The sequence below is a fragment of the Rhopalosiphum maidis genome, chromosome 3 (genome assembly GCF_003676215.2).
Source record: "Rhopalosiphum maidis isolate BTI-1 chromosome 3, ASM367621v3, whole genome shotgun sequence".
Lineage (NCBI taxonomy): Eukaryota > Metazoa > Arthropoda > Insecta > Hemiptera > Aphididae > Rhopalosiphum > Rhopalosiphum maidis.
Genome location: NC_040879.1, coordinates 34,001,877 through 34,027,426, shown reverse-complemented (window position 1 = coordinate 34,027,426; position 25,550 = coordinate 34,001,877). Strand labels below are relative to the sequence as shown.

Genomic DNA, 25,550 nt, shown 5'->3' with positions numbered 1-25,550 from the left:
ATAGTATGTGTATGCGTATGTGTACGTGTATATAGAGATAGAGGAGTGTGATTGAGTAGTGCAGATCGAGTTGTGGTGAGTGGTGGGGGGAGGGAGGAGGGTGGTAGAAACGGGATTCTCTGAGGGATCGTCCGCCCGTACGCTGGGAGTGTGGAGCGGAAGCAAAATCGAGCGTAAAAAAAAAAAAAAAGAGAAAAAATGTCAGCAAAGATCGTTCAACATTCAAAAGCGCGAGGAGGAATAAAAACGGCATTTATATATTTATGTTCGTGAAAACCTCTCGATGAGAAACTCGCACGTATATATACGCGTTGGCGCTCGTGCCGGGGTGCGCCCCTCATATAATACGTATCTATATATATATATATATATATATACACACAATATAATAATATAATATAGGTACGGACAAATATAAAATGATTGAAAAGCCGGAGGCGGCGGAGGTCACACGGATAAAATCCTTGAGCGTACGCCTAATAAAAAGGAGATAAAAATGTATTCGACGCGTTTAAGTTTATTAAAAAAAAAAAAAAAATATATATTAATAATAGTTTATTCAGCATGTATGCGATGTTGTACATTGTGCATAATATAGTTTTTGAATCGATATAATATAGGTTTATCGCATATATATAATATGCCGGAAATACTTTGGACGTGAGTTATGCAGCTCATATTATACGTGTTTTCGAGAAAATCAATAATTTTTAAAATATATTTATATGGAAACTAGCTATACCTAATATACCTATTTACCAATTTCGGGTAAATAATATGATATATAAACAGACGTGCAATATATAATACCGATTCGGAATTTGTGTCACAGGGACACAGGCTTAAATTCTAAAGACCAAACGAAGTACGTTTTAGATTCTGAACCGAATATACTGCGATATTTCTTGTTTTAACCTCACAACGGATCGTTCGTGTATGTCGTGCGCAACTTAATAAATTACAGTTTAACGCCTATCAATATTCGACATCAAACTACCATCATCATTGCCAGTACTGCTAGTGGTATATAATTTATATTATTAAACATAACATTTTCTCTGGCGTTTACGTTATTTTAGCATTTAATGCAGTATACATGTACATATTGTACTCTAAAGTATTTAATTAGGTTAATAAGGATTTTAACTTTTTAAGCATTACGATACAACAATTATAAATATAAGAAGGATTAATAGACTATCCAATGTTACAACTCTATTAACAGAAGCCATTTATAGGTCAATAATAAGAGACCATGGTCACGTATAGTGCACTATACAGAAAAAACATTATTTTCAACGTCGAACTGTGTTATGTGATAATGATGAGACATTTTAATTAAATGTGTTTGAGCTAGATTGTAAATTTTCTGTAGATATCTATATACAATTTAGTATTTATAATTAATATGGATTATTTCAATTCTTTTAGCTATTAAAATTTATGAATATTACATTAATGATAATACACTTCGACCATCCACAATTTTGTATTGTACGACATTTGATATATATATATTTGTTTATTCATAAATAATATTTTCGAATATATTTTTTATATATACGAGTCTAAACGATTATAATATAGCAATAATTTATACACAAAACAAAATATATTTAAAATCTATGGGGTCAACATTAGGAAACATTTCACCTTAATTTACTTACATATAATTGAAACAAATTTACAGGGTTTCTATTCCAACTTTTTTGTCTTTGTCTAATACACGCAGAACATAGAAATTTAGACGTACTCTTTGTCAAATGTATCGATTGATCTAATGAATAATTGATAATAAATATGTAAACAGATTTGAATTTGTTGTGAAGTCTACTTGACATCGACATTACGACATTTTTTGATTTTATTACTTTAAACACAATAAAAAAAGTTATATTAAAAATCACGGGAAAGTCAATCTTAAGTAGACGTAATGACAAATTCAAACTGTTTTCAGATTTCTCTTTGCTTGACAGGATAAATTAGTACGTTTTGCAAAAAACCCATCTGAATATCTATCTCGTGTGTGTTAGACAAAAATAGTGACAATTAGTACCTATCATTTCCTTTCAACTCGTTAAGGTAAAATTAGATAAATTAAAAAAAGGAATTCGCTATGTAAATTATTTAAAATAACTTAGTATTTTAACTCGTGTAAATCTTGAATAATATGTACATTTTGTGCTTATAACAATAGATCTATAAGTATAGTCTAGTGCAGGGGCGTCCAACATTTTGTGAAGACTGGGCCACATCAAATAGGTATTATAGACGTTGTTATAGACCACATACTTTTTAATAATAATACATTCAAATTTAATGATTAAATTATATTCTAATATTCTATATTACAACAATGCTTTTTTTTATAATTTTACTGTAGCGAATAATGACCAGAAACATTTTACAATTATTAATATTTAATAAATTATTTCTCGTAATATTAATAGATTTTATACAATTAATTATTGTTTTTTAAATTGAAGTGAGGTCAGCATAAAAATTTACCACGGGCAACGGGTTGAACACCCCTGGCCTAATGTTTAAATATTTTGCAGAGCTATAAGAATAAAAACTATAGGTATAATAATATTATCAATCATAGATTCATCTCCGGTCATATTTTATTTTAAATGTTTTAATGTCACGAAAGCAGTCAACTAAAAAAAGTATAGTATATTAAATCAATAAAAATATATTGTTTCGCGATTCAACAAATTAAAAAATTTAATCTAATAATATCACAAATTTAATACAAATTAGTATATTTTGTGGCAGTTTAATTAATGATTGTACCCTACATAATGTAAATATAATTACTGGATATATAGTGTTAATCAACAATATTTTTAAATTTTTTGATGTACAGTTTTCGTTTATTTTTTTATTTATTCATGACCTATTTCATGCAGAACACGATGTAGCTTAAACTAATTGTTGAAAAAAATCGATCGTGTACGTTGGTGCAAATTGTACCAGCTATAGGTATCTACTCTATATTATTAAATACTTACATTGTTTTTCAAGTTACATTGTGAAACATTGATTTTGATTTGTTTTTTAAAAAGTTCAAATTTAACAAACAAACGTAAATCATATAACTGTATATAATTATAAATTATAATATTTATAATAACATATTTTAAAAAGAATAACTTTATCGGTCAATGGTACTATTTTATTTAAATTGTTGCAGGTTTTTCACGATATAAGTTTAGACTAGTAATTTAACTTACTTTGATTCCAAGTCATGTATTGAAAGTTAAAATATTTTCAATTCTACAGTAAACTTACTTGTAATAGTATTTTATTTCGATCAAGAAACTTTTCATACTTAATATTTTCTATATTATTAGACAAATTAAACTTGTTTTAATCGAGATACATTATAATTCATTAAAACTATTATAATAATAATATAAGATATATTAAAAATGTTTTTAGAATATTTATATTCTTTAAATTCTGTGAAATGTGATATTATTAGTTTTTTTTTTAATGAAAATCATTGTTTTAACCATATTTGTGTTACTTACGCATATATTTTAGTATAGTATTGTTCAACTTTAATTTAACCTGAATGTAATTAATTAATGAAGATGATTTCCTTATTATATACACTATGAATTTAATTAATATGAATCTATGTATATTAAATATAAATGCATTTTAATATAATTTTACTAAAGTTATAATTTTTAAATAATTATAGGTATACATATAATATTAAATATTTATTATTTATTTTAAGTAATACATAATAATATTAAAATAATTTTATTTTTTCTAGATTATTATCACTGGAAGTGTGTTAATTTTATTTTTATTAAGAAATAATACAGATAATAAATTTACGGAGTGAATTTCCTGAAATATAAATCATACTTAAATATAACTATAATAAGTCAATATTATTATTAACATTTTGGTTCTAAAATTATTCAGTTGTATATACAACTGTGAATCTGGAGTACGTGAAGGCAATATAAGAGTTGTTATGTACACTGTACGCCATTGCGCGATGTATTATTTTTTATTGTACATCACAGTAATGTATATGTACTTCACAATAAAGTTAGTTTATTCTGATTAGGAAAATAACAATATAATATCTAGAAAAAGACAGTTAAGCAACATACTTCTATGAATATTTAGCTATTAATATTTGTGAGCTGTAGACGATATAATCTGCATTGCTATTGCAGAATCTAACCATTGATAAAACTCATTTTTTTTATTATATTTTATTTTAATAAACATTATTACAATATAGATTTCAGGCTTGGATAAATAGAAGAAAATTTAAATATGATTTCAATTTCAATGCAGATAAAGACACGTTTGTTTTATTCAATTTTCCAAATGACAATTGAAACAAAATGTGTTAAAATGATAAGTTCGTTTATTCAACAAAACAAAATCGCCGTAAATTACGTAAATATCAAACGAAATACATATTATAAATACATTAAAAATTATTATTATTTAAGAAAAGCTAGACAATACAGGTAACTATTTAGGGTAAAAAAAAATAATATAGTAATAATAATAATAATAATAATAATAATAATAATAATGATAATGATAATGATAATAAATACGTAAATAAATAATATGGAAACATATATATGAAAACAAGAACACAGCTATTATATATTATATGATAAATATAATAATTATTAAAAGCACGTTCTTAATGATATATGATATAACTATATTTATACTCATTGGTCTTATAAGCAAAGTATAAGATTTATGTGTATATTATACATAACAAATACACAATATTAAGTATTATAATATGAATTATATAATTTAATTTAAGAAATATATGTCATGCATGACATCGCACGTCGTCGAGTGTACAATATAATAACATATTATAATACATTATGAACACACAGCGACTGCGGCTTATATTTAATCCAATATAACGACAATAATAATAATAGGTAGGTACTAATAATTATAATTATGATGATTTACCATTGATCATTGAAGTTGGAAAAACTTGATAAACAATGAAGTTTAAAAATAAAGACACAGAAGAAACGATAAGACACTTATATACATATTTAATATAATATATAACAATGTAATGTAAAAGTGGATACAGGTGCGAGTTATAATATAGTGTTGTATGCGCGACAATTATTATATAGACATATTTTTTGTTTTATTTTTTTTTATATTTGTGTGTGTGTGTGTGTATGTGTGTGTGAATGTGGTGGAGTAGATGGTGGTTAGGCTTACGTGAGATTTCCAGACCGGAAATCAGTGTGTTGCGTTTCCTTGTGCCTGCGGAGGTCGACTTTACGTTGAAAAGCACGGCCGCATAGGTCGCACGCAAACGGTTTGTACCCAGTATGCTTCCGGCTGTGCGTAATTAAATTCGACGACTGGCTGAATGCTTTGCCGCACACTTGACATTTATGCGGTTTTTCACCTGTAAACCAAATAACGAGTAAAACATTTATTTAATGAAACAAAAATGTCAATAACAGTGAATATTTATATATATATATATATATATTCAACAATTTAAACCAAATATATCACATATACGAGTATATTCATGATAATTGTATGGACGGAAATCGCACGAGCAGCAGCTGTAGACATTATAATTTATTTAATAAAATATTTATAGACACTTTTTATTATTACGCCATAAGGAATACACACTATGATAAATGTAATATCAATCAAAACAATTCATAATCAAAGTGACTGTCAATAATTTAAATTTAGTCTGGAAATTCGGATCCTGAAATTTAATCACGAACTAGCTAGCAGTACTATCAAGAAACGATAGATTTGACCTCAAATATATGAATTATCGACATATAAATTATCTATTGAGTCATTTTAGATCGATTTTAATATTTATAAATACAGACAAATATAGTACATAGTACCTACATATAGTATCTACTACCAAAATATCGCCCAATACTAGACAAATAAACTGTAAATATTGATATATCCTAAAAAACATTGCACAGTATTATTATTATTTGTATAGCTACTGACTTACTGCTATCTGTTTAGTAAATTATTTTTGGGGGTATAAAATATGTAGTATATTATATTATACACTGTGTGTTTAATATATATTTATCTGCTAATCTGCTAACCCTAAATTTACCGAACAACGATAAGCAGAATTCTATAAATAATATGAAAATATATGTACATTATTGTACACGGTATCTACTTAGTTATTTGTAAACGTAATAATATTTTTAACACAGTGTTTACTATAGAGGTATCAGCTTTATCAAAAATATATTAATGATTGATATAGCAAAAAGAATATTATCCAAAACGATTTTTGAGATAAATTAGTAATTACTGCAACTACTAACAACCCAAATATTATTGAATAATTTTGATAAGCAAGAAAATTCAAAAATTTAAAAAAAAAACTATTTTCCCAAGATTTACTTTTTTGTTGTACTAATTTTCTTTATAGCAAGACAGTATGTTATGTATATGGATATATATATATATATATATATATACATATATATATCATAAATACAGTATATTTTCCTATATTTAACATTTTAATTATATGCATGACGATAAGATACATTTAGTAAAATCGTTTTGGTAATATAACAATATAGGTAGGTGTGCTATGATGAGAGAAACGGAGTGGTCATAAATAAAATTAATAACAAGAAATACATTTTTTCTGTACTTTATGCGAAGTGCACAGCATTTCACTTCTTTTTGTTGAACTTTAAAAGATTATTTGTGTTAAACATTAAATATTCACTCGTATTACCACAATTTTAAACCATAAAACAAGAGTAATATAGCCATTCATGTGCATAAAAAATTACGATTTAAGTTTACAACATAAATAAAATAATAGAAAACTGTGCAGATGTGATAATATTTTTTTCAAATATTTTAATGTATAATGTTATAATTTATAAGTATCTATAAAGTGTAAGCAAAATAATATTATATAATAGTTACATACATAAAGCTATTTAAATTTGTGTGTAATAATAAGTGAAATAGAGTATATATATTAATATTATACTGAGTGGCACCGAAAGGGTTATACTATATATATCTATGTAATTATATAATATAATAGCTATAATTCTATGCAAATTAAAATTTACTTTAGATCAACACCTAAATTACATATAAAATAGATGAACATGGTTAGTACTGCTTAGTACTAGTAGAGTATCGACGGAGTCGAGTTATTTGTATTTAAAATGTTACACGGAAACAGTTAACAGAACTTTAAGCATTTTCAGAAAGTAAAAATAAAAAAAAAAATTGATATATCGTGATTGTATTAGGGTCTTATTTCAAAGAAGACATCTATCGGTATTCTTATAAATATATATATATATTATATTTGTCAACCCAGTAAATGGTCCACATCACATTGTAATACTCTTCAATCTGATCTTGAGATTTTAACCACCCGGGTACAATAGTAGGTATAGTGATCTTAACCTTAATGTAGATAAATGCCATGTCGTGGCTTTTTACTATTCACAATATTTAAACTCTTCATTCTCCAGATAGATCATTCTAGACATTGATTTTATTCTTTCAGAAAAAGTGTTCTAGAAATATACTGACACTGTATAATCGTATCCGCAACACGATGCGGACAGTACACATTATTATACTTATTTAGTACCTAAATGGCACTTAATAGCTGCATCTATTATTTTCTTTTCAACATTGACTTTCGTGTCCCCTACCTTTGATCCAGCATTTATTCTGTTTTTCATTTATCTGCCTATAAACTCTATATCTCTTTTGGTCATTTAAATATTTAATCAATCATGCTCGCATGACCTTATATTATAATCTATAATACACATATAAATATGTACTATTATGTTAGCAGTGTAATATCATCTTATTTATATTGAGTATATCTATTTGTTATTGCTTTTTTTCGTACAAGTACATATGTATTTATATAGTTAGTTGCTATAAATTATATTTGTTTGTTTTTGAAATTTCCATTTGGCATTTTTTAATGTTAATTAAATAAATAAATTCCGAATATAATATAATTTGATTATGTGCGGCAAGATCAAAATAAAATGATTATTATTTAATTTAATAATATTTTAATATGTATTCAATGTTAATATTCGTCATTCATATTTTTATGTCTATTTTTTCGCCATAACGACCACTATAATATGTAGGTACTTATATATATATATTATATACAACGATAAATGATCTATATTTAAAAATCACTTGAGGTTTTATCAACAACATAATATTTACGATAAAAACATCCATCAAATCGTTACATAAAACCGTAAGACATTACATTTTTGTAAGTAAAAATAAGATTATTTTTTTTATATCTTTACTCACAGCATACCTATATATACAAGTTTATGTGTTATACGAATAATAGCAGTCCATAATCAAAAACCAAATCCATAATAATATATTATATTTCCACGTGATTCGTTAAACAGATGCCACCGAACTTAACGTCTATTATACATATTTTATACATGATGTTAAATGAAGACGTTTATATAGTTATAGGTTAGGCGAATTTATACTAATTGATGATTGCAGAGAAGTGCATCACGCACAGGGCGTCAGGGCCCTATTAAATAGAACAGTCCAACCCTCAAGCCAAGCGCCCAAGCTTATTATAAAATTCCTACGTCGCATTCGCATATAGAAACACACTGCCGTGTTTAAGTATAGCTATATAGGATTTTAATCAAATCAAAATTTGATGGAAAATGGAAAATTCTAGGATTTTATTTATAATTTATTACAGAAAATTTGATACTATATAATATTGTTTGCTTGCACTTGGTTCCAGAACAGTGTGTTGCACAGTAAATTTATTTTATTTTATTTCTTAATCTAAATGACTATTAGTTATCGAAGTTGAAATAATTTCAGTGAAATATCATCATTGAATTTTGTTTGTTTAATTAATACCTATAGCTAATCCATAGCCAGTGAGTATATAATATGATTCACAATTTTTAACTATTATTAATACAATAATACGCATTATTAATTATTATTTATATACAATGGATATAATGACTATTACCTGCGGACGATCAGTGTATAATATAATAATACATTATGAAATTACACGCATAATACAGGTACATGCTAAATAACCACACATTAATAGCATCATCGCTTTTGCATTTCAGCATATAAATAAGCGTATATATTTTTAGTAGACCGCGGGGTATGCGGTGACGACGTGCTCGGTCCTGTGGAGGTATTCGACGGCCCGGGGATTTTCGCGTTGGCCGCATGTATATATATATATATTATTTTACATATATATATGTATATATATATACATATATACATACACGGCGAGTATGTATATAAGTATAGGCAGCGGTGGCGGCGGCGTGATTGAACGGTATATAGCAGCTCCTAATGAAGTTCTCTTCGGCCGAAACCGTTACCATGGTTACGATTACGGACGCCTTTCTGCAGCCACCGCCGCAGCATCCCGCCATCTGCAGCACGGCCACCGCCGCCGCCACCGCAACTATACTATACACCGCGCCCGCTTGTTCGTCTTTTTCCGCGACGCATGCCGAACACAAACGGCTTGCGCACGCACACCCGCGAGCGGATTACACGCGGTTTACAAGTCGACGCGGTTGTGTGCTCGCGATCGAGCGTGCGCGCGCGCGCGTGTGTGTATGTGTGTGTGTGTGTGTGTGTGTGTGTGTGTGTGTGTGTGTGTGTGTGTACTTGCGTGTACGCGTGTAACGCGCGTAAGCGTGTACGTGTGTGTGAGCTCTTGCCCGAATGGGTGGAGCCGGTGCGCGGCCAATCACTGCACCCAACCGAGGTTTCTATTATTGCCACCGCGCTGCAACCCGCCACCGCCCGCTCGCCCGCATCACGACGCCTCGCCGCCGCAGCGCGCGACCGACGGTCACCCACCCCGTGGCGTTTCGACCCGCCGCCGATATTTCGTAATATTATATTATTATATATATATATATATATATACTGCTATAGGATGTGAACGCGGATAACTGCCCCGAGGGAATATTCGTCGCACGTTGTATATATTATAAAGGTTGCTGCTGCAGGTTGTATAATAATATAATATGGCCAGAGCGATGTATAAAATAATAACGTAGTTGGTCCGTATTATGTTATTATATATATACGTGGGCGGAGTGATTGTGTATGTGCCTTATTGAACGATAATATCGTATGCAATATAATATTATACATCATGTACCTATAAACGACAGAGGCGTGATAGAGATGCTGCAGGTAACCGTAATAATATTATAGCTGTGTCGACGCGCGATAACATACCAAATAGGTATAGGTATAATATACGATAACGTTTTTGAAGCGAAAACTTCTTTAGGCGCGTTTAGCACTTTTTTATAAAAGTATAAAAACGAGTCAGGAGGAGGGTCAGAGAGGAATATCTTACACGAATAGAAAATCACCGTCACGCGAGCGCGCGATACGGCCGACAATAGATAATTATATGAATAGAAAACAACGGTGTGATAATAACGCGTGAGTTACAGTGATTCGAACTGCGAGAATATTCTAGCCGCGAATAAGATCATAAAATGATGCATATAAATTTACAATACACTACCGTTAGACATTAAACATAGCAACTCTTTTCAAATTCTTAAAAAAGAGTTAAACTATTTGGCTACTTACAAGAAATATAGAGAGACTCATAACAATAAATGTGTAGGATAATTGTATTATTTACTTAGGTATATTAGTTAAAATATTTTAGTAATTATTGATGATTTTTTTTTTTTTTGTCAAATATATTGTATTATTATTTAACTAGACAATTTTTTACAGAATAAGTACTACTTTGTAATATTATATAAACAAAGAAAAAATATTTAATTATTTATATTGATATTTTAGTTTTGTGAGAAACGTTTATTGCCAATTGTAATAATTTAATTTTATATTAATTAATTAATAAATTTATATTTCAAATTATGAACTCATGGGCCTTCACACGAACATGTTTAGTGGGGCCCATTATTTTCTTGAAGAATAAAAAAAATTAAAAAAAAATTTAATAATATATTATATATATTCTTGTATAACTGTTATAGAGAAGAATAAACTCATTCAAACATGTATGAATATTTTTAGTACCTATAGGATGAGTATCAGTAAAACGATGCAAAGTTATTATCATTTGTTGTAATGTTCTAACATTATAATATATTTTTATTTACATTTTATTATTCTATATGTATTGTAATTTATTATTTACTCGAACGTACAATAATGATGGAAATTTGAAATTATATATATATTATATTAACTATAACAATATTAATTTAACCAAAATCGAAAAATCGATGGGTGATGTGTATAAAAGAAAAAAAATTATAAATTATCCAATTTGAAGAATTTTCTCTAAAATGTTCGTTTAAAATAACTCTGATAATGTTATATTTGTTTATTTTAATGCATGTGCGCTTATTTTGTATATAATATAGCTAATGTACCTGGCGATGGCTTTAGGGTATTTTTATTTTTTTCACCAGGTGATTTGGTTACGGATAATTTAAATTGACATTATTAATATAAGGCGCGCTTCTCCTAAAAATGTATCGTTTTCTGACGTATACTAAAAGTTAATAAATTAATAATTGGTATATCATTTTACTATTTTGTTCTAAATCAGGTATCATGCATGTATATTATACAGTTCTACAGTACAATATATGTGAACTATCAGGGGTTTAAATCAATTATGATCAAAGATTATTATATTATTGAAATATGTTTTTGTATATAGGCATATAATACTGAATTGTATGTAATATTAATATATATTATACACATTATAGATTTATCCTAAATAAGTACATTTACACGCCACTTTCAGCAAAAAAAAAATTCAACATGCCTATATACACATAGAAATATAAATTAAAAGTTATAATGCATGCACAAATACACAATACACTGATAGTATGATAGATATAATATATAGGTACTAGCGTCGAACGCTTTATAGCTATATATTTATACAAAAATATTTGCTAGAGTGCAATTTTACGACGTCAACATTTATCCAACTAAACTTATAAAGTTTTGAAAGTTTTTCCGAGTAAATAAGAAAAGTGTTAAATTTTACTATAAGCAATGTGTGTAGTTAATAGTAAATATAGTATCCAGGTAATAGCCGTCATCAGAAATTTACTTCAAACAGTCTACGGCAAAGTGCAAGTTCATATCATATAAGTTATAACTTATTTAAATGTGATCATTATAAATGTGTAATTATTAATTTACATTGACATAAAAATATAGGAATTGTAAATAATACAAATATACGTAATTGCAGGGATAGTTGAGTTTTTATCTGGACTTATCGGCTAACGTATAAAACGGTAAACGCGTTTATTAAAGTTTATTGTCATTCGCTTTTATGCTTTGTATTATATAATAATAGCGATTTTATAATATACAGCAATAAAATACATTATAGGTGTTGTCACTGTATGTTAAATTTAATATGCTGAAAAACGAATCAATCAACCTTCATCAAGTGTTAGATATAATAATACTTTAATATATAAAATATATATATATATATACAATACATGTATAATATAATATTTAATATTATGTATATTTGTATATGTGTGTAATATGTATATGCATGTGCATAATATACAGAGAGACGGGTTTTAATATTATATATTCCTATATTGTGTAAATGCAGAATCCCAAACCAAGAGCCACTTTGGAATGCGAAATATGGTTTCCCCAGGGACTTACTGCACAGCGTACGATATATATATATATATAAGTACGTAAAGTGTAATGTGTGTGTGCGTGTGTGTAGGACAGGCCATACTTCAAATCTAAAGGTATTATTATCAAGGAGGCGGCCATGTGTATTCGTGAAAACCGATCATTCTACAAAAGCCTCCGGAGTGAAATTATTGTAAATCGAGTCGTTTTTGCAAAAAACGTATTATACATTTTTTACTATGAAGCACATGCTACATTATATCTATATTATACAGCGTACATTATTTATATATATATATATATGTGTGTGTATACACATAATCTAATAAATTACTTTAAAGTACTCTGTAGGTATTATTGTTACTTAATATTTATTACATGATATTTGTTACCAAAAGGTCGGTAAAAACAGCTATTGTGACGCAAGAAATATACCTAAGAGGAACGTGATTTATATTTGTGTTTATAATAACCATATAATACTAGGTATAATATGTAATACTAGATATCTATAAAATATTATATTATATGATATACCGATGAGCGATTATCGAAAAATAAAATTATAAATCCCATACTCATATATGATATATCTAAATTTGTTGGCGTCATAAAACCGTCGTACTTATATTACTAAAATACCAACTGTAGTATAATAAAATAAATAACCATATATTGTGTTATATTATATGCTCCTATACTATAGTTACTATACATTCATTACAGTTTGATACTGCACATTATGTGCAATAATGCTACAGTCATACTAAAGTATATAATGTAATTATGTATGTATGTTATATTGTGTCTTATACATAGATATTTATGATTTTCAAGTCACACTATAATAAATATGGTTTTATGTATTTGTGCATTTATAATATTATGTTCATCGTGTATGCGTGCACAATGTGCTATTAATTATTAGAGTTTATACAACGTGCACGATTTACAATATGCATATAATTATTTAATACATTATGCATTTGTAAGTTATTATTCAGAATCGCCAGAATTTTCAATTCTTGCAAAATTTTTATGCAATAGTAAAGCACAGATATATTTGAAAGCAATTTCATTGAAGTTTTTGGGTATTTTCAATATAAACAACACATGTTATAGATAATTTAGATGACAGATGTCACCGTGTTTTTAATCAAATATAAATATGACTGAGGCTGTGCTTAATAATATGGTACCCCACAAAATTGACATATTGTAGAAACTATCTTATTACTATTAGGAAATAATCGAAAAAATATGTATAAAAATTCTGTATAGCAGAACCATAAGTACTATTTTCAATAATATGTAAAATACAGCGAGACTAGCACTGTAATGTAAACAGGCTTTAATAAAATCTCATAATGTATTAAAATATTAATATTATTTAGATTCTAGTGAAGCGCTAAATGTATTAATTTTATAATATGTATTTTTTTTTGTCTAATCACCTCTTGAGGTATTAAAATACTTGGATTTTTGACTTTTGGGATGGTATCTAGTAGAAAATCGAATCTGATCAACCTAAATAGAATCATGAAAATGTATAAACTATAAATATTTTGTAGTAAAAAGTTAAAAAAATATTCAATTTGAATAGCTACATTTGAACATTTACTACAGGAATACCTAAACTAAAAACTTAAATAATATGGTATTTATACATAAATTATATTTATGACTATTATAATAAAAAAATAAATCTAATATTTTCATAAAAAAAAAAAAAAATTAGTAAATTACTATTAATATTACTATGATATAGGAAGATAGAACGTCTCTACTTAGAATTGTTTTTAGTATACAATGATATACCATTTTTAAATTTAACATATTCCTTACAGTGACTCACTATATAGCAGACCCAATTGTCCACATATTTTTCTTATTTTTTATTTACAGCAAAATAGACAACATGCACATAAATATATCGTGTACAATAAAATGAAAAAAAAAGACAACTCAATATAAATAATATGATAATATACTTCTAACATACAGGATACAGCACATAATTATAAACAAAACATATATGTTTATACGTTGAAATCAAGATCATGATTATTCAAATATCGAAATACTATGTATAAAGATTGGTTAATATCCATAAATGTTAGTGGATATAAGTGCACGAAAAACGTAATGGTATTTGAAAAAAAAGTCAGAGACATGCAAGTTAATGTAGGAAGGTCTAATACCAATGAACAAATAAAATGCACGCCTGCATCTTGTTGACAAGACAATGGCATCGGTATTCTAAACACATTCCGCTCAAGATACTAATCGTATCTAGAATTATCTATCGGGAAAATTTAGGCAATACAAGATAAAAACCTATTCCGAATACAGTTGAGCCTTAAACCATTCTTAGCTAAATAAAGATGTCATAAAGATATACTACTTCACGTTCTAGTTATTCAGCGTTAATTCGAATAATTAATATAAAATTTAATATCAGGCAATAGACCAATAACTATTATATTATGTGTGAACTGTTTGGTATTTTATTATTTCTTAAAAACCCCAAAACTTTTAAAGTTATAACATTGGAATATAATATTTCTATGATTGCTTAAAATTCAATGATGTGTAAAAAATTAATGCCGAGATCTTTATAAACGAAAATACGGCGAAGAACGTTTTTATTAAAAGATTAAAAGGTATAATAATGAATAGAAAAAGTCATGACATGGCATTGGTCTACATCAAGATTATTCCCCTATATTCTATCTAGGTGGTTAAAATTTCGAGATCAAATTGAAGAATATTATACTATGATTAAAAAAAAAATTATAAATCTTTCGAATGACAGGTCACTTTTATCTTTTATGATCTACTTAGTAACTAAATTAACACATGTAATAAATAGGAGAGGACTCTGATAGCCTCTTTGTAGAATCCCATGGTGCACATGGGATAAACCCGTTAAATAATTCATGGTCTAGGTGTCTAGTCAAGGTGACTTGGATTATATAGAAACTAATATCTATTAATAAATTTGTACCCTTATCCATAAATATATATATATGAGATTATTTTAATTGAGAATACTAGATAAATAAGTAGGTATATTATATCATATTTATATATACTATTTTCATAGCAGGAAATGCGTCAAGACATTCTTACGCCTTTCGTTCCAATTAATGTATATATAAAACTGACTATATAATCGGAAAATTTTATTATATTGTATGCAATCGTTCGCCCGGCGCCACAGAGTCGACATATTTTTATCGGGATTATTATTAAAACAAAGCATAAACATTAGTCAAAACTGTTATTGAACATTCGCAAATGCAATTTTCAAATTTTATATTAAAACTGAAATCAGCAATAGCACCATTAATGGTGTATAAGAAATAGTAACACGTGAAAATAATGAATTAGTAAAAAGTAATACGAATACAAAAATGATCCAATAAAAATAGGCTCTGTGTTAGTTCCTCTATTAGGATCGTATATAGATTTGCAATATAATATTATGAGTTATGACGAACATAAAATACACAAATTATAAGCAAACACATTAATATTGTCGTCGACTATTCAAATTTACAAAATCCAGAAACAAATATTCCATTTTTTGATTATTTAGATTTATTTGCAAAAAGAATAAGTAACTGCATGTACAATAAACTTCAAATAAGCTACACTATGTTAATTGAAATAAAAATGTTGATAAAAATGTTTAAATAAATTAATATGTTTAGTGGTATCTAAAGTATCTTAACTTATCGATAGATTTATTAAATTTTTACATTAATATTTTGTACTAGTTAATACCATTCGCGTTCAAAATTAATATCTACAATTTCAAACCTTTATGCATTAATTAGTCTAAAAAATATGGTTATTTTATTAAACAAGGATAAATTAGGTAATAATATTAATTTGATACTGGAATAAAACTAACTTGAATTTCTTTCAAATACAGCACGTAGTCAGTATGAATGCATAGTGATAGTTCAAACACAAAGTAATAAAGCCGCTTGAATATAATAACATTTCTTGTACGGTATGTCAGTTTAACACTACTATATACTCCTATATAATATAATGCGGTATTATTATACGTCATAATGATAAATTGATAGAAGCGTTGAATCGAGGTACGCGATAGGCGGTAAAAAAAATATCGCGTTGGAAATTCCCGGGTAGGATTTATAAAAAAAAAAAACGCAAAGTTCCTGATAGATAGAAAACGGTGTGTGTAAAAACGATTGCACAGCAGTTCAAATAAAACGCTGCGAACAGAGTAAATAGCATAAACATACCTATATAAAATAGAAACACGTGATGTGGATATATATATATACACACAATATACAGGTATTTATTTAATATCATAGGGTGGTGGGCTACTGCTGGTTAGGGTGGGTATTACCTGTATGCGAGCGCCACGTATTCGTGAATCGTGTGCACACGTATACTATCGGACACAAAGTAAAAAAGCACATCGTTTAAACCAGCGAGGGGGTGGCGATGGGGTCTGAGTCGAGACGAGAGTGGTTGTATATAATATATAAATGAATGTGTGTGTATACGTGTGTAGTATGTTACACGCGTGTACGTTGATTGATTCCGAACCAAGATTTCCATTATACAGATCAACGAGCACGCGTTTTTCTCACCTCGCCCCTTCACTCTCTTACTGCTGCAGTTGCGCACTGCACCCACCTCTGAGGTCCACACCACTACATATCAATATATACCTATATATATATATACGGATACGCGCACACCGTCGCGACCGCCGTTCCGATCGCTTTATACATGTGCGTGTATACAGCATTCGGTCCAGTAATAAAGTCCTGGGATTTTTAAATGTGTTCATCGTCTTATCAAATTCCGTACGTGCCCGACATTCCCTCCATCTTATATCTTATTTATCAAACGGTCGTCAATATATCAGCTCTCGGATTCGTCTCGCACAGCACTATACAGATCTCCCGCAGGACTTATATATATAATATATTATGTAATGTAGGTCCGTGCGTACGACTATATTTTATATATCCATTTGTCGATTTTTTTTCTTTCTGCTTTTTCTCTTTTACCGCTTTTCCCTGAGTGTCTTACATGCACCGCGTGCGAGTCGCACCGTCGTTCGTATATAATATTATTACTAATTCTATTAAAGTAACCATACATTATACTACGACGGTAGTATATGGTACGAGTTATAATACTTTATTATAATTAAATATATAGTTATTAGATAGCTATGGTGTATATACTTTATGCTATATAATATATATATATGATAGCTAGTAATATTGTCCTCCGACGCGGTAAATTTAGACTATCACTGCTTGAAATTTTGATTTTCACGCTGTCAAAAACTCCCTCGCTGTTACGTCTCGATTTGCAGCTAAAAACGCGTTAAAAATTAATTCCCCGTTAGGCTATAATAATACCTTAAAATTAAACTATATTTTCACTGGACATAAATTAAAATATTGTGTTATTTTATTTTTATAGGAGTCATTACAGTATACTCGTTCTAGTAGCGTAGACATGATATTTATATTGGTTAAATTACGGGAAATTTGCCATAATAAATATATTTTATAAAATAGCTTTACAGTGATAGAGGATTAGGTGGTTCCTAAAAGCCACGTAGTTCTAGTGTAGTTAGGTCGGGCACATAGTTATAAAGATATAAATATACTAGCAGGTGTAGAGTAAGTAATTATAATTAAGTCAATGGAAGTGAACAACCGTATATATGTATAAAGGAGATAGACAAAATTAACAAATAACAATATTATTATATAGGTATATAATATCTTCTATATTAATAAAGGCATTGTTTTAAGTGTTTTTTTTTTTTAAGGTGGTTCCATTAAAACCAAGTATATTGCGTGATTATGGTTTTAGAATTTGGTAGATAAGCGGAATACTCGAGAGTGTGTAACTTGAAACAACATCTTTAAATTTTGCATTTTAAAGAGAAGGCTGACATTTATTGGCTAACTAAAATCGAATTTTTTTTTTGTTTTTATTGAGTCTCCGTTGGTTACAGAAAATATGATATTATGTATTACCCTATAGTGTCTTTCGGTAGGTTGACGATGCAAAATCTATTCTACTCGAGGGGTCTCGTCGATACATCACCTATATCCGCGTTATTAACTTATCAGGGACGTATATACACACGTGCTTATTATAATACAATTATTATATTGTATATCATAATGTGACGTGTGCGATTTGGCAGACGTACGCTGCTATACTGCAACGGCAGAGTGCAATATACGCGCAGACTTTGGAGATTTGATCGAACCCCTCAAACGCTGCAAAGGATATATATATATATATTATTACATATTATATAGGAAGACATATAGTCAAATTAAACTATTAAAGCGCCTCCGACGCGCGAGCGGTGTTTATTATGATTTATGTGTTCCAATAAAAGTCGTCGTCGCACGCGTACACGCACGGCCACCACTGCGCCTGCAAACACGAAGTCATTTCAGACCGGCACTTAACGCTCTCTCGTATTATATAATATAATACGTCTTGGGTGCGATATTATTATTATATATCTATACGATTATTATTATCTATACACATATATGTATAAACGTATATATTTTGTGTGCGTATATTATATACGACAGAGTGCTGCACGCGAGAAGAGGGCAATAAAGCTAATATCACGGACAGCGCGAACATAGGGTCGCCGGGCAGTCGACAATAGAACAAATTTTTTTCTCCGCCGCCAATTCCCCCGGCGAGACTCCGCAAATTGCTCAGTTCGGTACTACTATTTAGGGTGCACCGGCCGTTGTCTCTGCAGCAGCATTTATATCGTACAATATTCTCTCCACAGTTTATATACACATAATGTACGCGTATATATTATAAAGTACAACAATGCTTGAACGTATATCGTTACTAAAGTTGCAGTTTGCACACACATCATATTATTATTTCATGGTGTGAGCTTGATGCGCGAGGTTTGCGATTGCAGCTGTTTATACTATAATAAGGACTGTGTGATGTATACCTAATATATTAATATTATCCTAACGCGATTTTACGTGGTATAGGCTAGTGAAACGGACAGTCACGTTAATGAGCTCGCCGTGCGGTATTATTAACAGAGTGTCGTATATATGTGTACATTATATTATTATTATTATTGTTATTATACGTATATATATATATATATATACATGTATGTAACTCGACACCGTTTCACGCGGTCGGAGGCTATATAAACGGATTCCGTCGACTGCGAGTGCGGTGGGTCCCGACGTCACGTTTGACATGTATACAAAACAAAATATGTATGCGAACTATTGGCTTATATACGGTGCGTTGTTTCCGTCGATGTTTGCCAAAGGGTATACTATACGACGATAATGTTATTTGGTGTGACGTTTCGGAATATATGTGATGGGTGTGGCGGTATAAATGGCTTAACCGAAACCACAAATCCCGTGACGTATAATATACAATACGTGTGGCAGTTAAAGAAACGACGAAAAATTATCAATTCGAAATAAGTACCGTCCCCCGTACCATAGCCCTGCAATAAAGTAAAAGAGCGTAGAACTGCCACTACTCATCAATCGCAAGCGGTGGTTACAGATTACTATAACATTTTTAATATACGATAGTATTATACACATGGGATACAATATAATATTGTATTAAATATTTTATCGCGTTTCACATTACACCACGAATAACAATAGTCTTCATTTTATAAATGTAACACTGGAATAAATATTTCAATAATGAGTTTAGCTCTGAAAGTCTAGAGCGGCTATACAGTTGTCAAACTGCAATTTTTTTTTTTTAATTTATAGAACATATAGCATAGTTTTATAAGCCCAACCTCTGTCTCGGGATAGTTGAGCGATGAAATTCACGACAACTGCCTGGTTTTTACAGTTGCTTGTTAAGTATTTTTCAACGGAACCACATTAAATAATTTAGTTAATTATTAACAGCATTAAATCTGTATTTCCAAGCGGAGGTAAGCTTAAACCGATTTTATCGTATATTTATACGTATTACACTTATAATAATAATATTTATTTTTATCAAGTCAACAAACGAAATACAAAAATAAAATAAATATACTTAAATCGAAATACAGCAATAACATGTGCTATATCTAATTTACCGAGGTTTGATTTATCCACAAAGCGAGGTATACTGATATTGACTTTCCAGTTAACTGATGTGCACTCAAATCGAAATATAGTAGACATTATATATTGTTTTATATTTGTTTATTATTTTCCAGAAAGAGTCTCGTAATACAGATAGTATATCATAAATATATAATCAACATATTATATAGCTGAACGGTTTAATTACTTTTAAAAAAAACGTCCAAAGTAATGGCCATCTTGCAAAAACGAAAATAAATTGATAAATTAACAAAAAAAGGAATTTATTTATACCAGAATGGAATTGAAAATATTAATATAATAATAATAATATTATTATTTTTTTTTCAAATAATTTATTTTCATATTTATGATTTTTATTGACTATTTTGGTAGTTAACTTTTAGAATCATAATTATTTATAGTTTAGCAAGGTATTAAATATTGTTTAGTGAACAATCATACGAGCCTCTATAATTTTTGGTTAACATTTCGTTGCGAATAGTTGAAGATTTCTGTCACCTGCCTTTATAAATCATATACATTTTGGAATAAGAACGAGAAATTAAAGAAAACCAGTGACTATCAGCTGCTTACAAAAATTTTTCGGGGAAAATAAGCATTCAGTTTCTCTTATTATATACTTATGACGTAGTTAGACTTGATGTCTTATAAGTTATAGGTAATAAAGCTGATAAATTCCCTTCCGTCCTAATGATACAACTATTATACTATTATTACATGCAAAAATATAAATGAAAATTATATCTCAAGATAAGTAAAAATTTCAAATAAAAACGCCGACTTTTGACTGACTTTAGTTAAAACGAATTTTAAGCACTTAAAAATTTAAATAATGTATCAGAAACGATGATGATTTTAAGTAAAGGTAGCTCATCGTCAACGCTAAACGTCAATATAATACATAGACTAATGAAGATTGATAGTGTATTAATTATCTTTTTTAAACACATTCTATAAATACGGTTGATTTAATTGTTTTAATATTATTCATTCAAAGGTTGAGATCTTAAAGAAAAATCTCTCAAACGAGGGTTTGCTCAATTTATCCATAATGCCTATTTGCAAGTCCATAGTTATATTTCGTTTAGTATGCACATAATATACGCGAACATGTTTAATTCCATAGATAATAATTTTTCCCTTTAAATCGATAATAGTAAATAAACAATTTATAGTGCGCATAAAACGATTGAAGCACCTGCTGCAGCAGCAGCGCACGACGTCGTACAACTGAGCGTCGTTAAAGTAATATTACAATTATTATCTCATCGTCGGTTGCACCGTAACGGTGGAATATAATAACACGAAACGAGACTATATAATAATAGTATTAAATAATAATAATAATAATTAATAATTATACGAACGGTGATATTTTGTAATATAGTCGGAGTGCGCCCGTCGTCGTCGTTTGACACGTGCAAGCGGGTGGTTGCGTGATGTACATCATAATAATAATAATTCTGCTCCGGCGTGTATGACCCATGAATCATTGTACTTTACGCGTATTATATACAGGGTGAGCGCATTCTATAACGAGATTACGCGATATATCCCCGGCCTGATGGTCGTGCACACATTGCTGGCACCGGTGACTTGCGTTCTCCGGGTAGACGGCAGCGGCGGAACAGTTTATAATATTATATCCGTTTCGCCTCGAGGGCGGCGGTGGCGTCACTTACTCGCCCATATTATTAGATTTAATTTTGCGTACCGCGAACAATGCGCGCGTCATTATCATACACAGGACCCGAATTTAAGACCCACGAAGGGGTAGGACGAGAGAGATGAAATCTGGTTATCGTCTCGTTCGTATGCTGTGTACATTATATATAATATACGACCACGATATTATAGTCGGACGGGTGTCCTGTTCAAAAAAATCTTGTGGTAAAAAATGATAACGATCAATGTACGCGTATGTCGTGTAAATATCACTGAACATTTTCCCGAGGTAATACCGTAACGTATATTCAAGGAGCACCACGTGAATGGTAAATTTTTAAAGATTTAGATGCGGCAGCATGTTAACGTCCACAACCTATAGTTATTTTAATAATTTTTGAACTGTTCTTGTCGGTAAGTTAAATAAATTTACCTAAGGTATGTAAGTACTCCTGACTGATAAATGAAATGATTAATCTTAAATCGTATTTGCAGTTTTGTTGTAATGTTTTATAATGGTTTATAGGATGTATAATAGTTACAGGTTCATTATTATGACATAACCCTGTTGTCTGATAATATGTTTTAATGTTATAAAAACAAAACCATGTTAAAACCAGTAGAAAAATAATAAAACCAAGAGGTCTAGCTTCGAGAAAATAAATTAACTTCTTACTATTTCTTTTGTGTTCATAAATTAGACAATTATTGAATGACAAAGAAAATTGATATGAATGTATCTTTGAGTGATTGTAAAAGTTGTTTCAAGTTTTTTGTATCCAATTAATTGCGGTTGATTCATTTAATCAAAGGGACAATTGAGAAAGTGTTTAAGCTTTACTCAGAGCATCAAAATTCTAAATGCTTATTTTTTGGGCGCAATATGAACTATTGTGAATTCTATACATTTTCAGATAATTTGAAACTATTGAAAAATAAGAATTCGTGTTTAATTTATTATTTATACTTACAAATAATTATTATAGATAAAAGCGCAATTCATAGTTTAGGGTGATAATTGGTCTCTCTTTGATTCATCGTAATTGACTATTAAGTCATCGATAATACTAATTATGAATATACTTGATGTAATTATTATATACTCGTATCTATATTTTAATAATTTTGATATTTCTAAATTTCCAAATTTCGAAAATATAAATTATTAAGCTGTCATTTTTATTGTATTTACCGCCTACCTACTTTAGGTAAATACATTTACTCGTATTAAGTAGTAAATCATTTATATTATAATAGTGTACAACTACATGATGAGTACGTTAATATCCATAACTTTATAATCACTTAACTAAAATTGAATAATATGTACATAATGATAAAATATATTCTTTAACATTAAGACGGAGATCAAATTTCTGTACGACTTTTTTTATATTAAAAATCAATGGAATTAAATTAAGTTATCCATGTTTTAATTAACAGTAATAAAATATAAAATCATAATTATTTTAAACTTTGAATTATTATTTTGTATTCTGTCACCTGTATTTAAGTATAACTTTATATTTTACATTAAGATATCTTAGTTATTTTATATATTGCCAAGGTTATATATTGCGATAATTTCTATCCAGTTTACTTAAATCGGGCAATCTGTATATTGGATATCATATAAATATCCCATTCTGTTTTGTTGCCTTTAATAGCTTTAGATATACAATTTAGACAAAAATACCTAATTATAAAATAAAATGCACACGATTGATACATTATAATTGCGTGTCATTCAATAGTAAATACGCATTAAAATTTAACTATAATTATTATAATATGTGCCGGTATAATACTACCAGAATTGCTACAGTATAACAATTCATTTTTATTTTTTGAGCTAAATTATAATAACGATATGTTGATCCGAATATGTAATCGGATGCGAGTGCTGATCTAATTTCGGAATAACGCATTATGACAAATCTTTGGATCTCATCGTGTGTCCGTGTTCATTCATGTATGTGTATATAATATATATATTTATTTATATACATGTTGTATTATGAGATATTATATATTTATATTCAGTGTGCGTGCGTTTAAGTAATACCATCATGCGTCGAATCATATTATTATAACTGATGAGCGTGGGTGAGATACATTATGCTAAATTGCAGTTGTATCATTTTGTTTTTGAAAATGGAAAATGTATTGTTGAGGGTGTATAATATTATAGTGTATAGTTACTATATATTATAGGTAGTGGTAGTATTTGTAACGAACGGGATTACATATACATGAATACATTTGAATAATATTTTTCCCTCTTAGGAAAATTATGCAAAAAAAAAATCGGGGGAGGGGGTCATGCTAGTTGTATTCTTTAAGGGCATGACCTTACACTGGTAATCATTTCTATGTATAATGTCCTATGGCTTAATTAGAAAATTTAGAACTAGTCAGACCAGATAGCAAAAAACACGTTTAGATAATGAAAAACACCACCGAGCTCAATATTTATATGTATAAAGATAATACATTTTCATTCAGATAAATATCAGATGCATTTAATTATTATTATTATTATTATTTTTTTTTTAAAAGCAGTTATGTCAAAAATATTAAATCTAAAACATTCATTCAAAATTTTTAAGTCACTATATAATAAAATTGATAAACGAAATTTCATAATTAAACGCATGTTTATAGCATCAGGTCATAACTGTCAGACTATTTGAGGTGCAATGAGTAAGCTGAATTTTTGATTTTATGACACCCCTCAAGACTTGAGTTTGTAAAAAAATAAGCAAACACGCACCCACACACACATACACGTGCGCGCATAGATATATAAATATTATATAGGTAATAGTTATAGACGTATAGTATATAGTAAAATACTCACACGCTATAGATGCATAATTGTAGTCATGATGATTATGAATATCATGATACATATATAAAATACACGTCCCTCTGGCT

General features: G+C 28.9%; 1 protein-coding gene across 1 annotated transcript in view; it reads right to left on the bottom strand.

Moving 5' to 3' along the window:
• Positions 1-4,738: 4,738 nt before the first annotated feature.
• LOC113556223 (protein glass) overlaps positions 4,739-25,550 on the bottom strand; it is a 62,630-nt gene continuing 41,818 nt past the window's right edge. Inside the window, exon 5 of the mRNA XM_026961045.1 lies at positions 4,739-5,446. Coding sequence (XP_026816846.1) covers positions 5,250-5,446 — 197 coding nt within the window. The 3' untranslated portion in view covers positions 4,739-5,249. The remainder of the gene's footprint in view (positions 5,447-25,550) is intronic.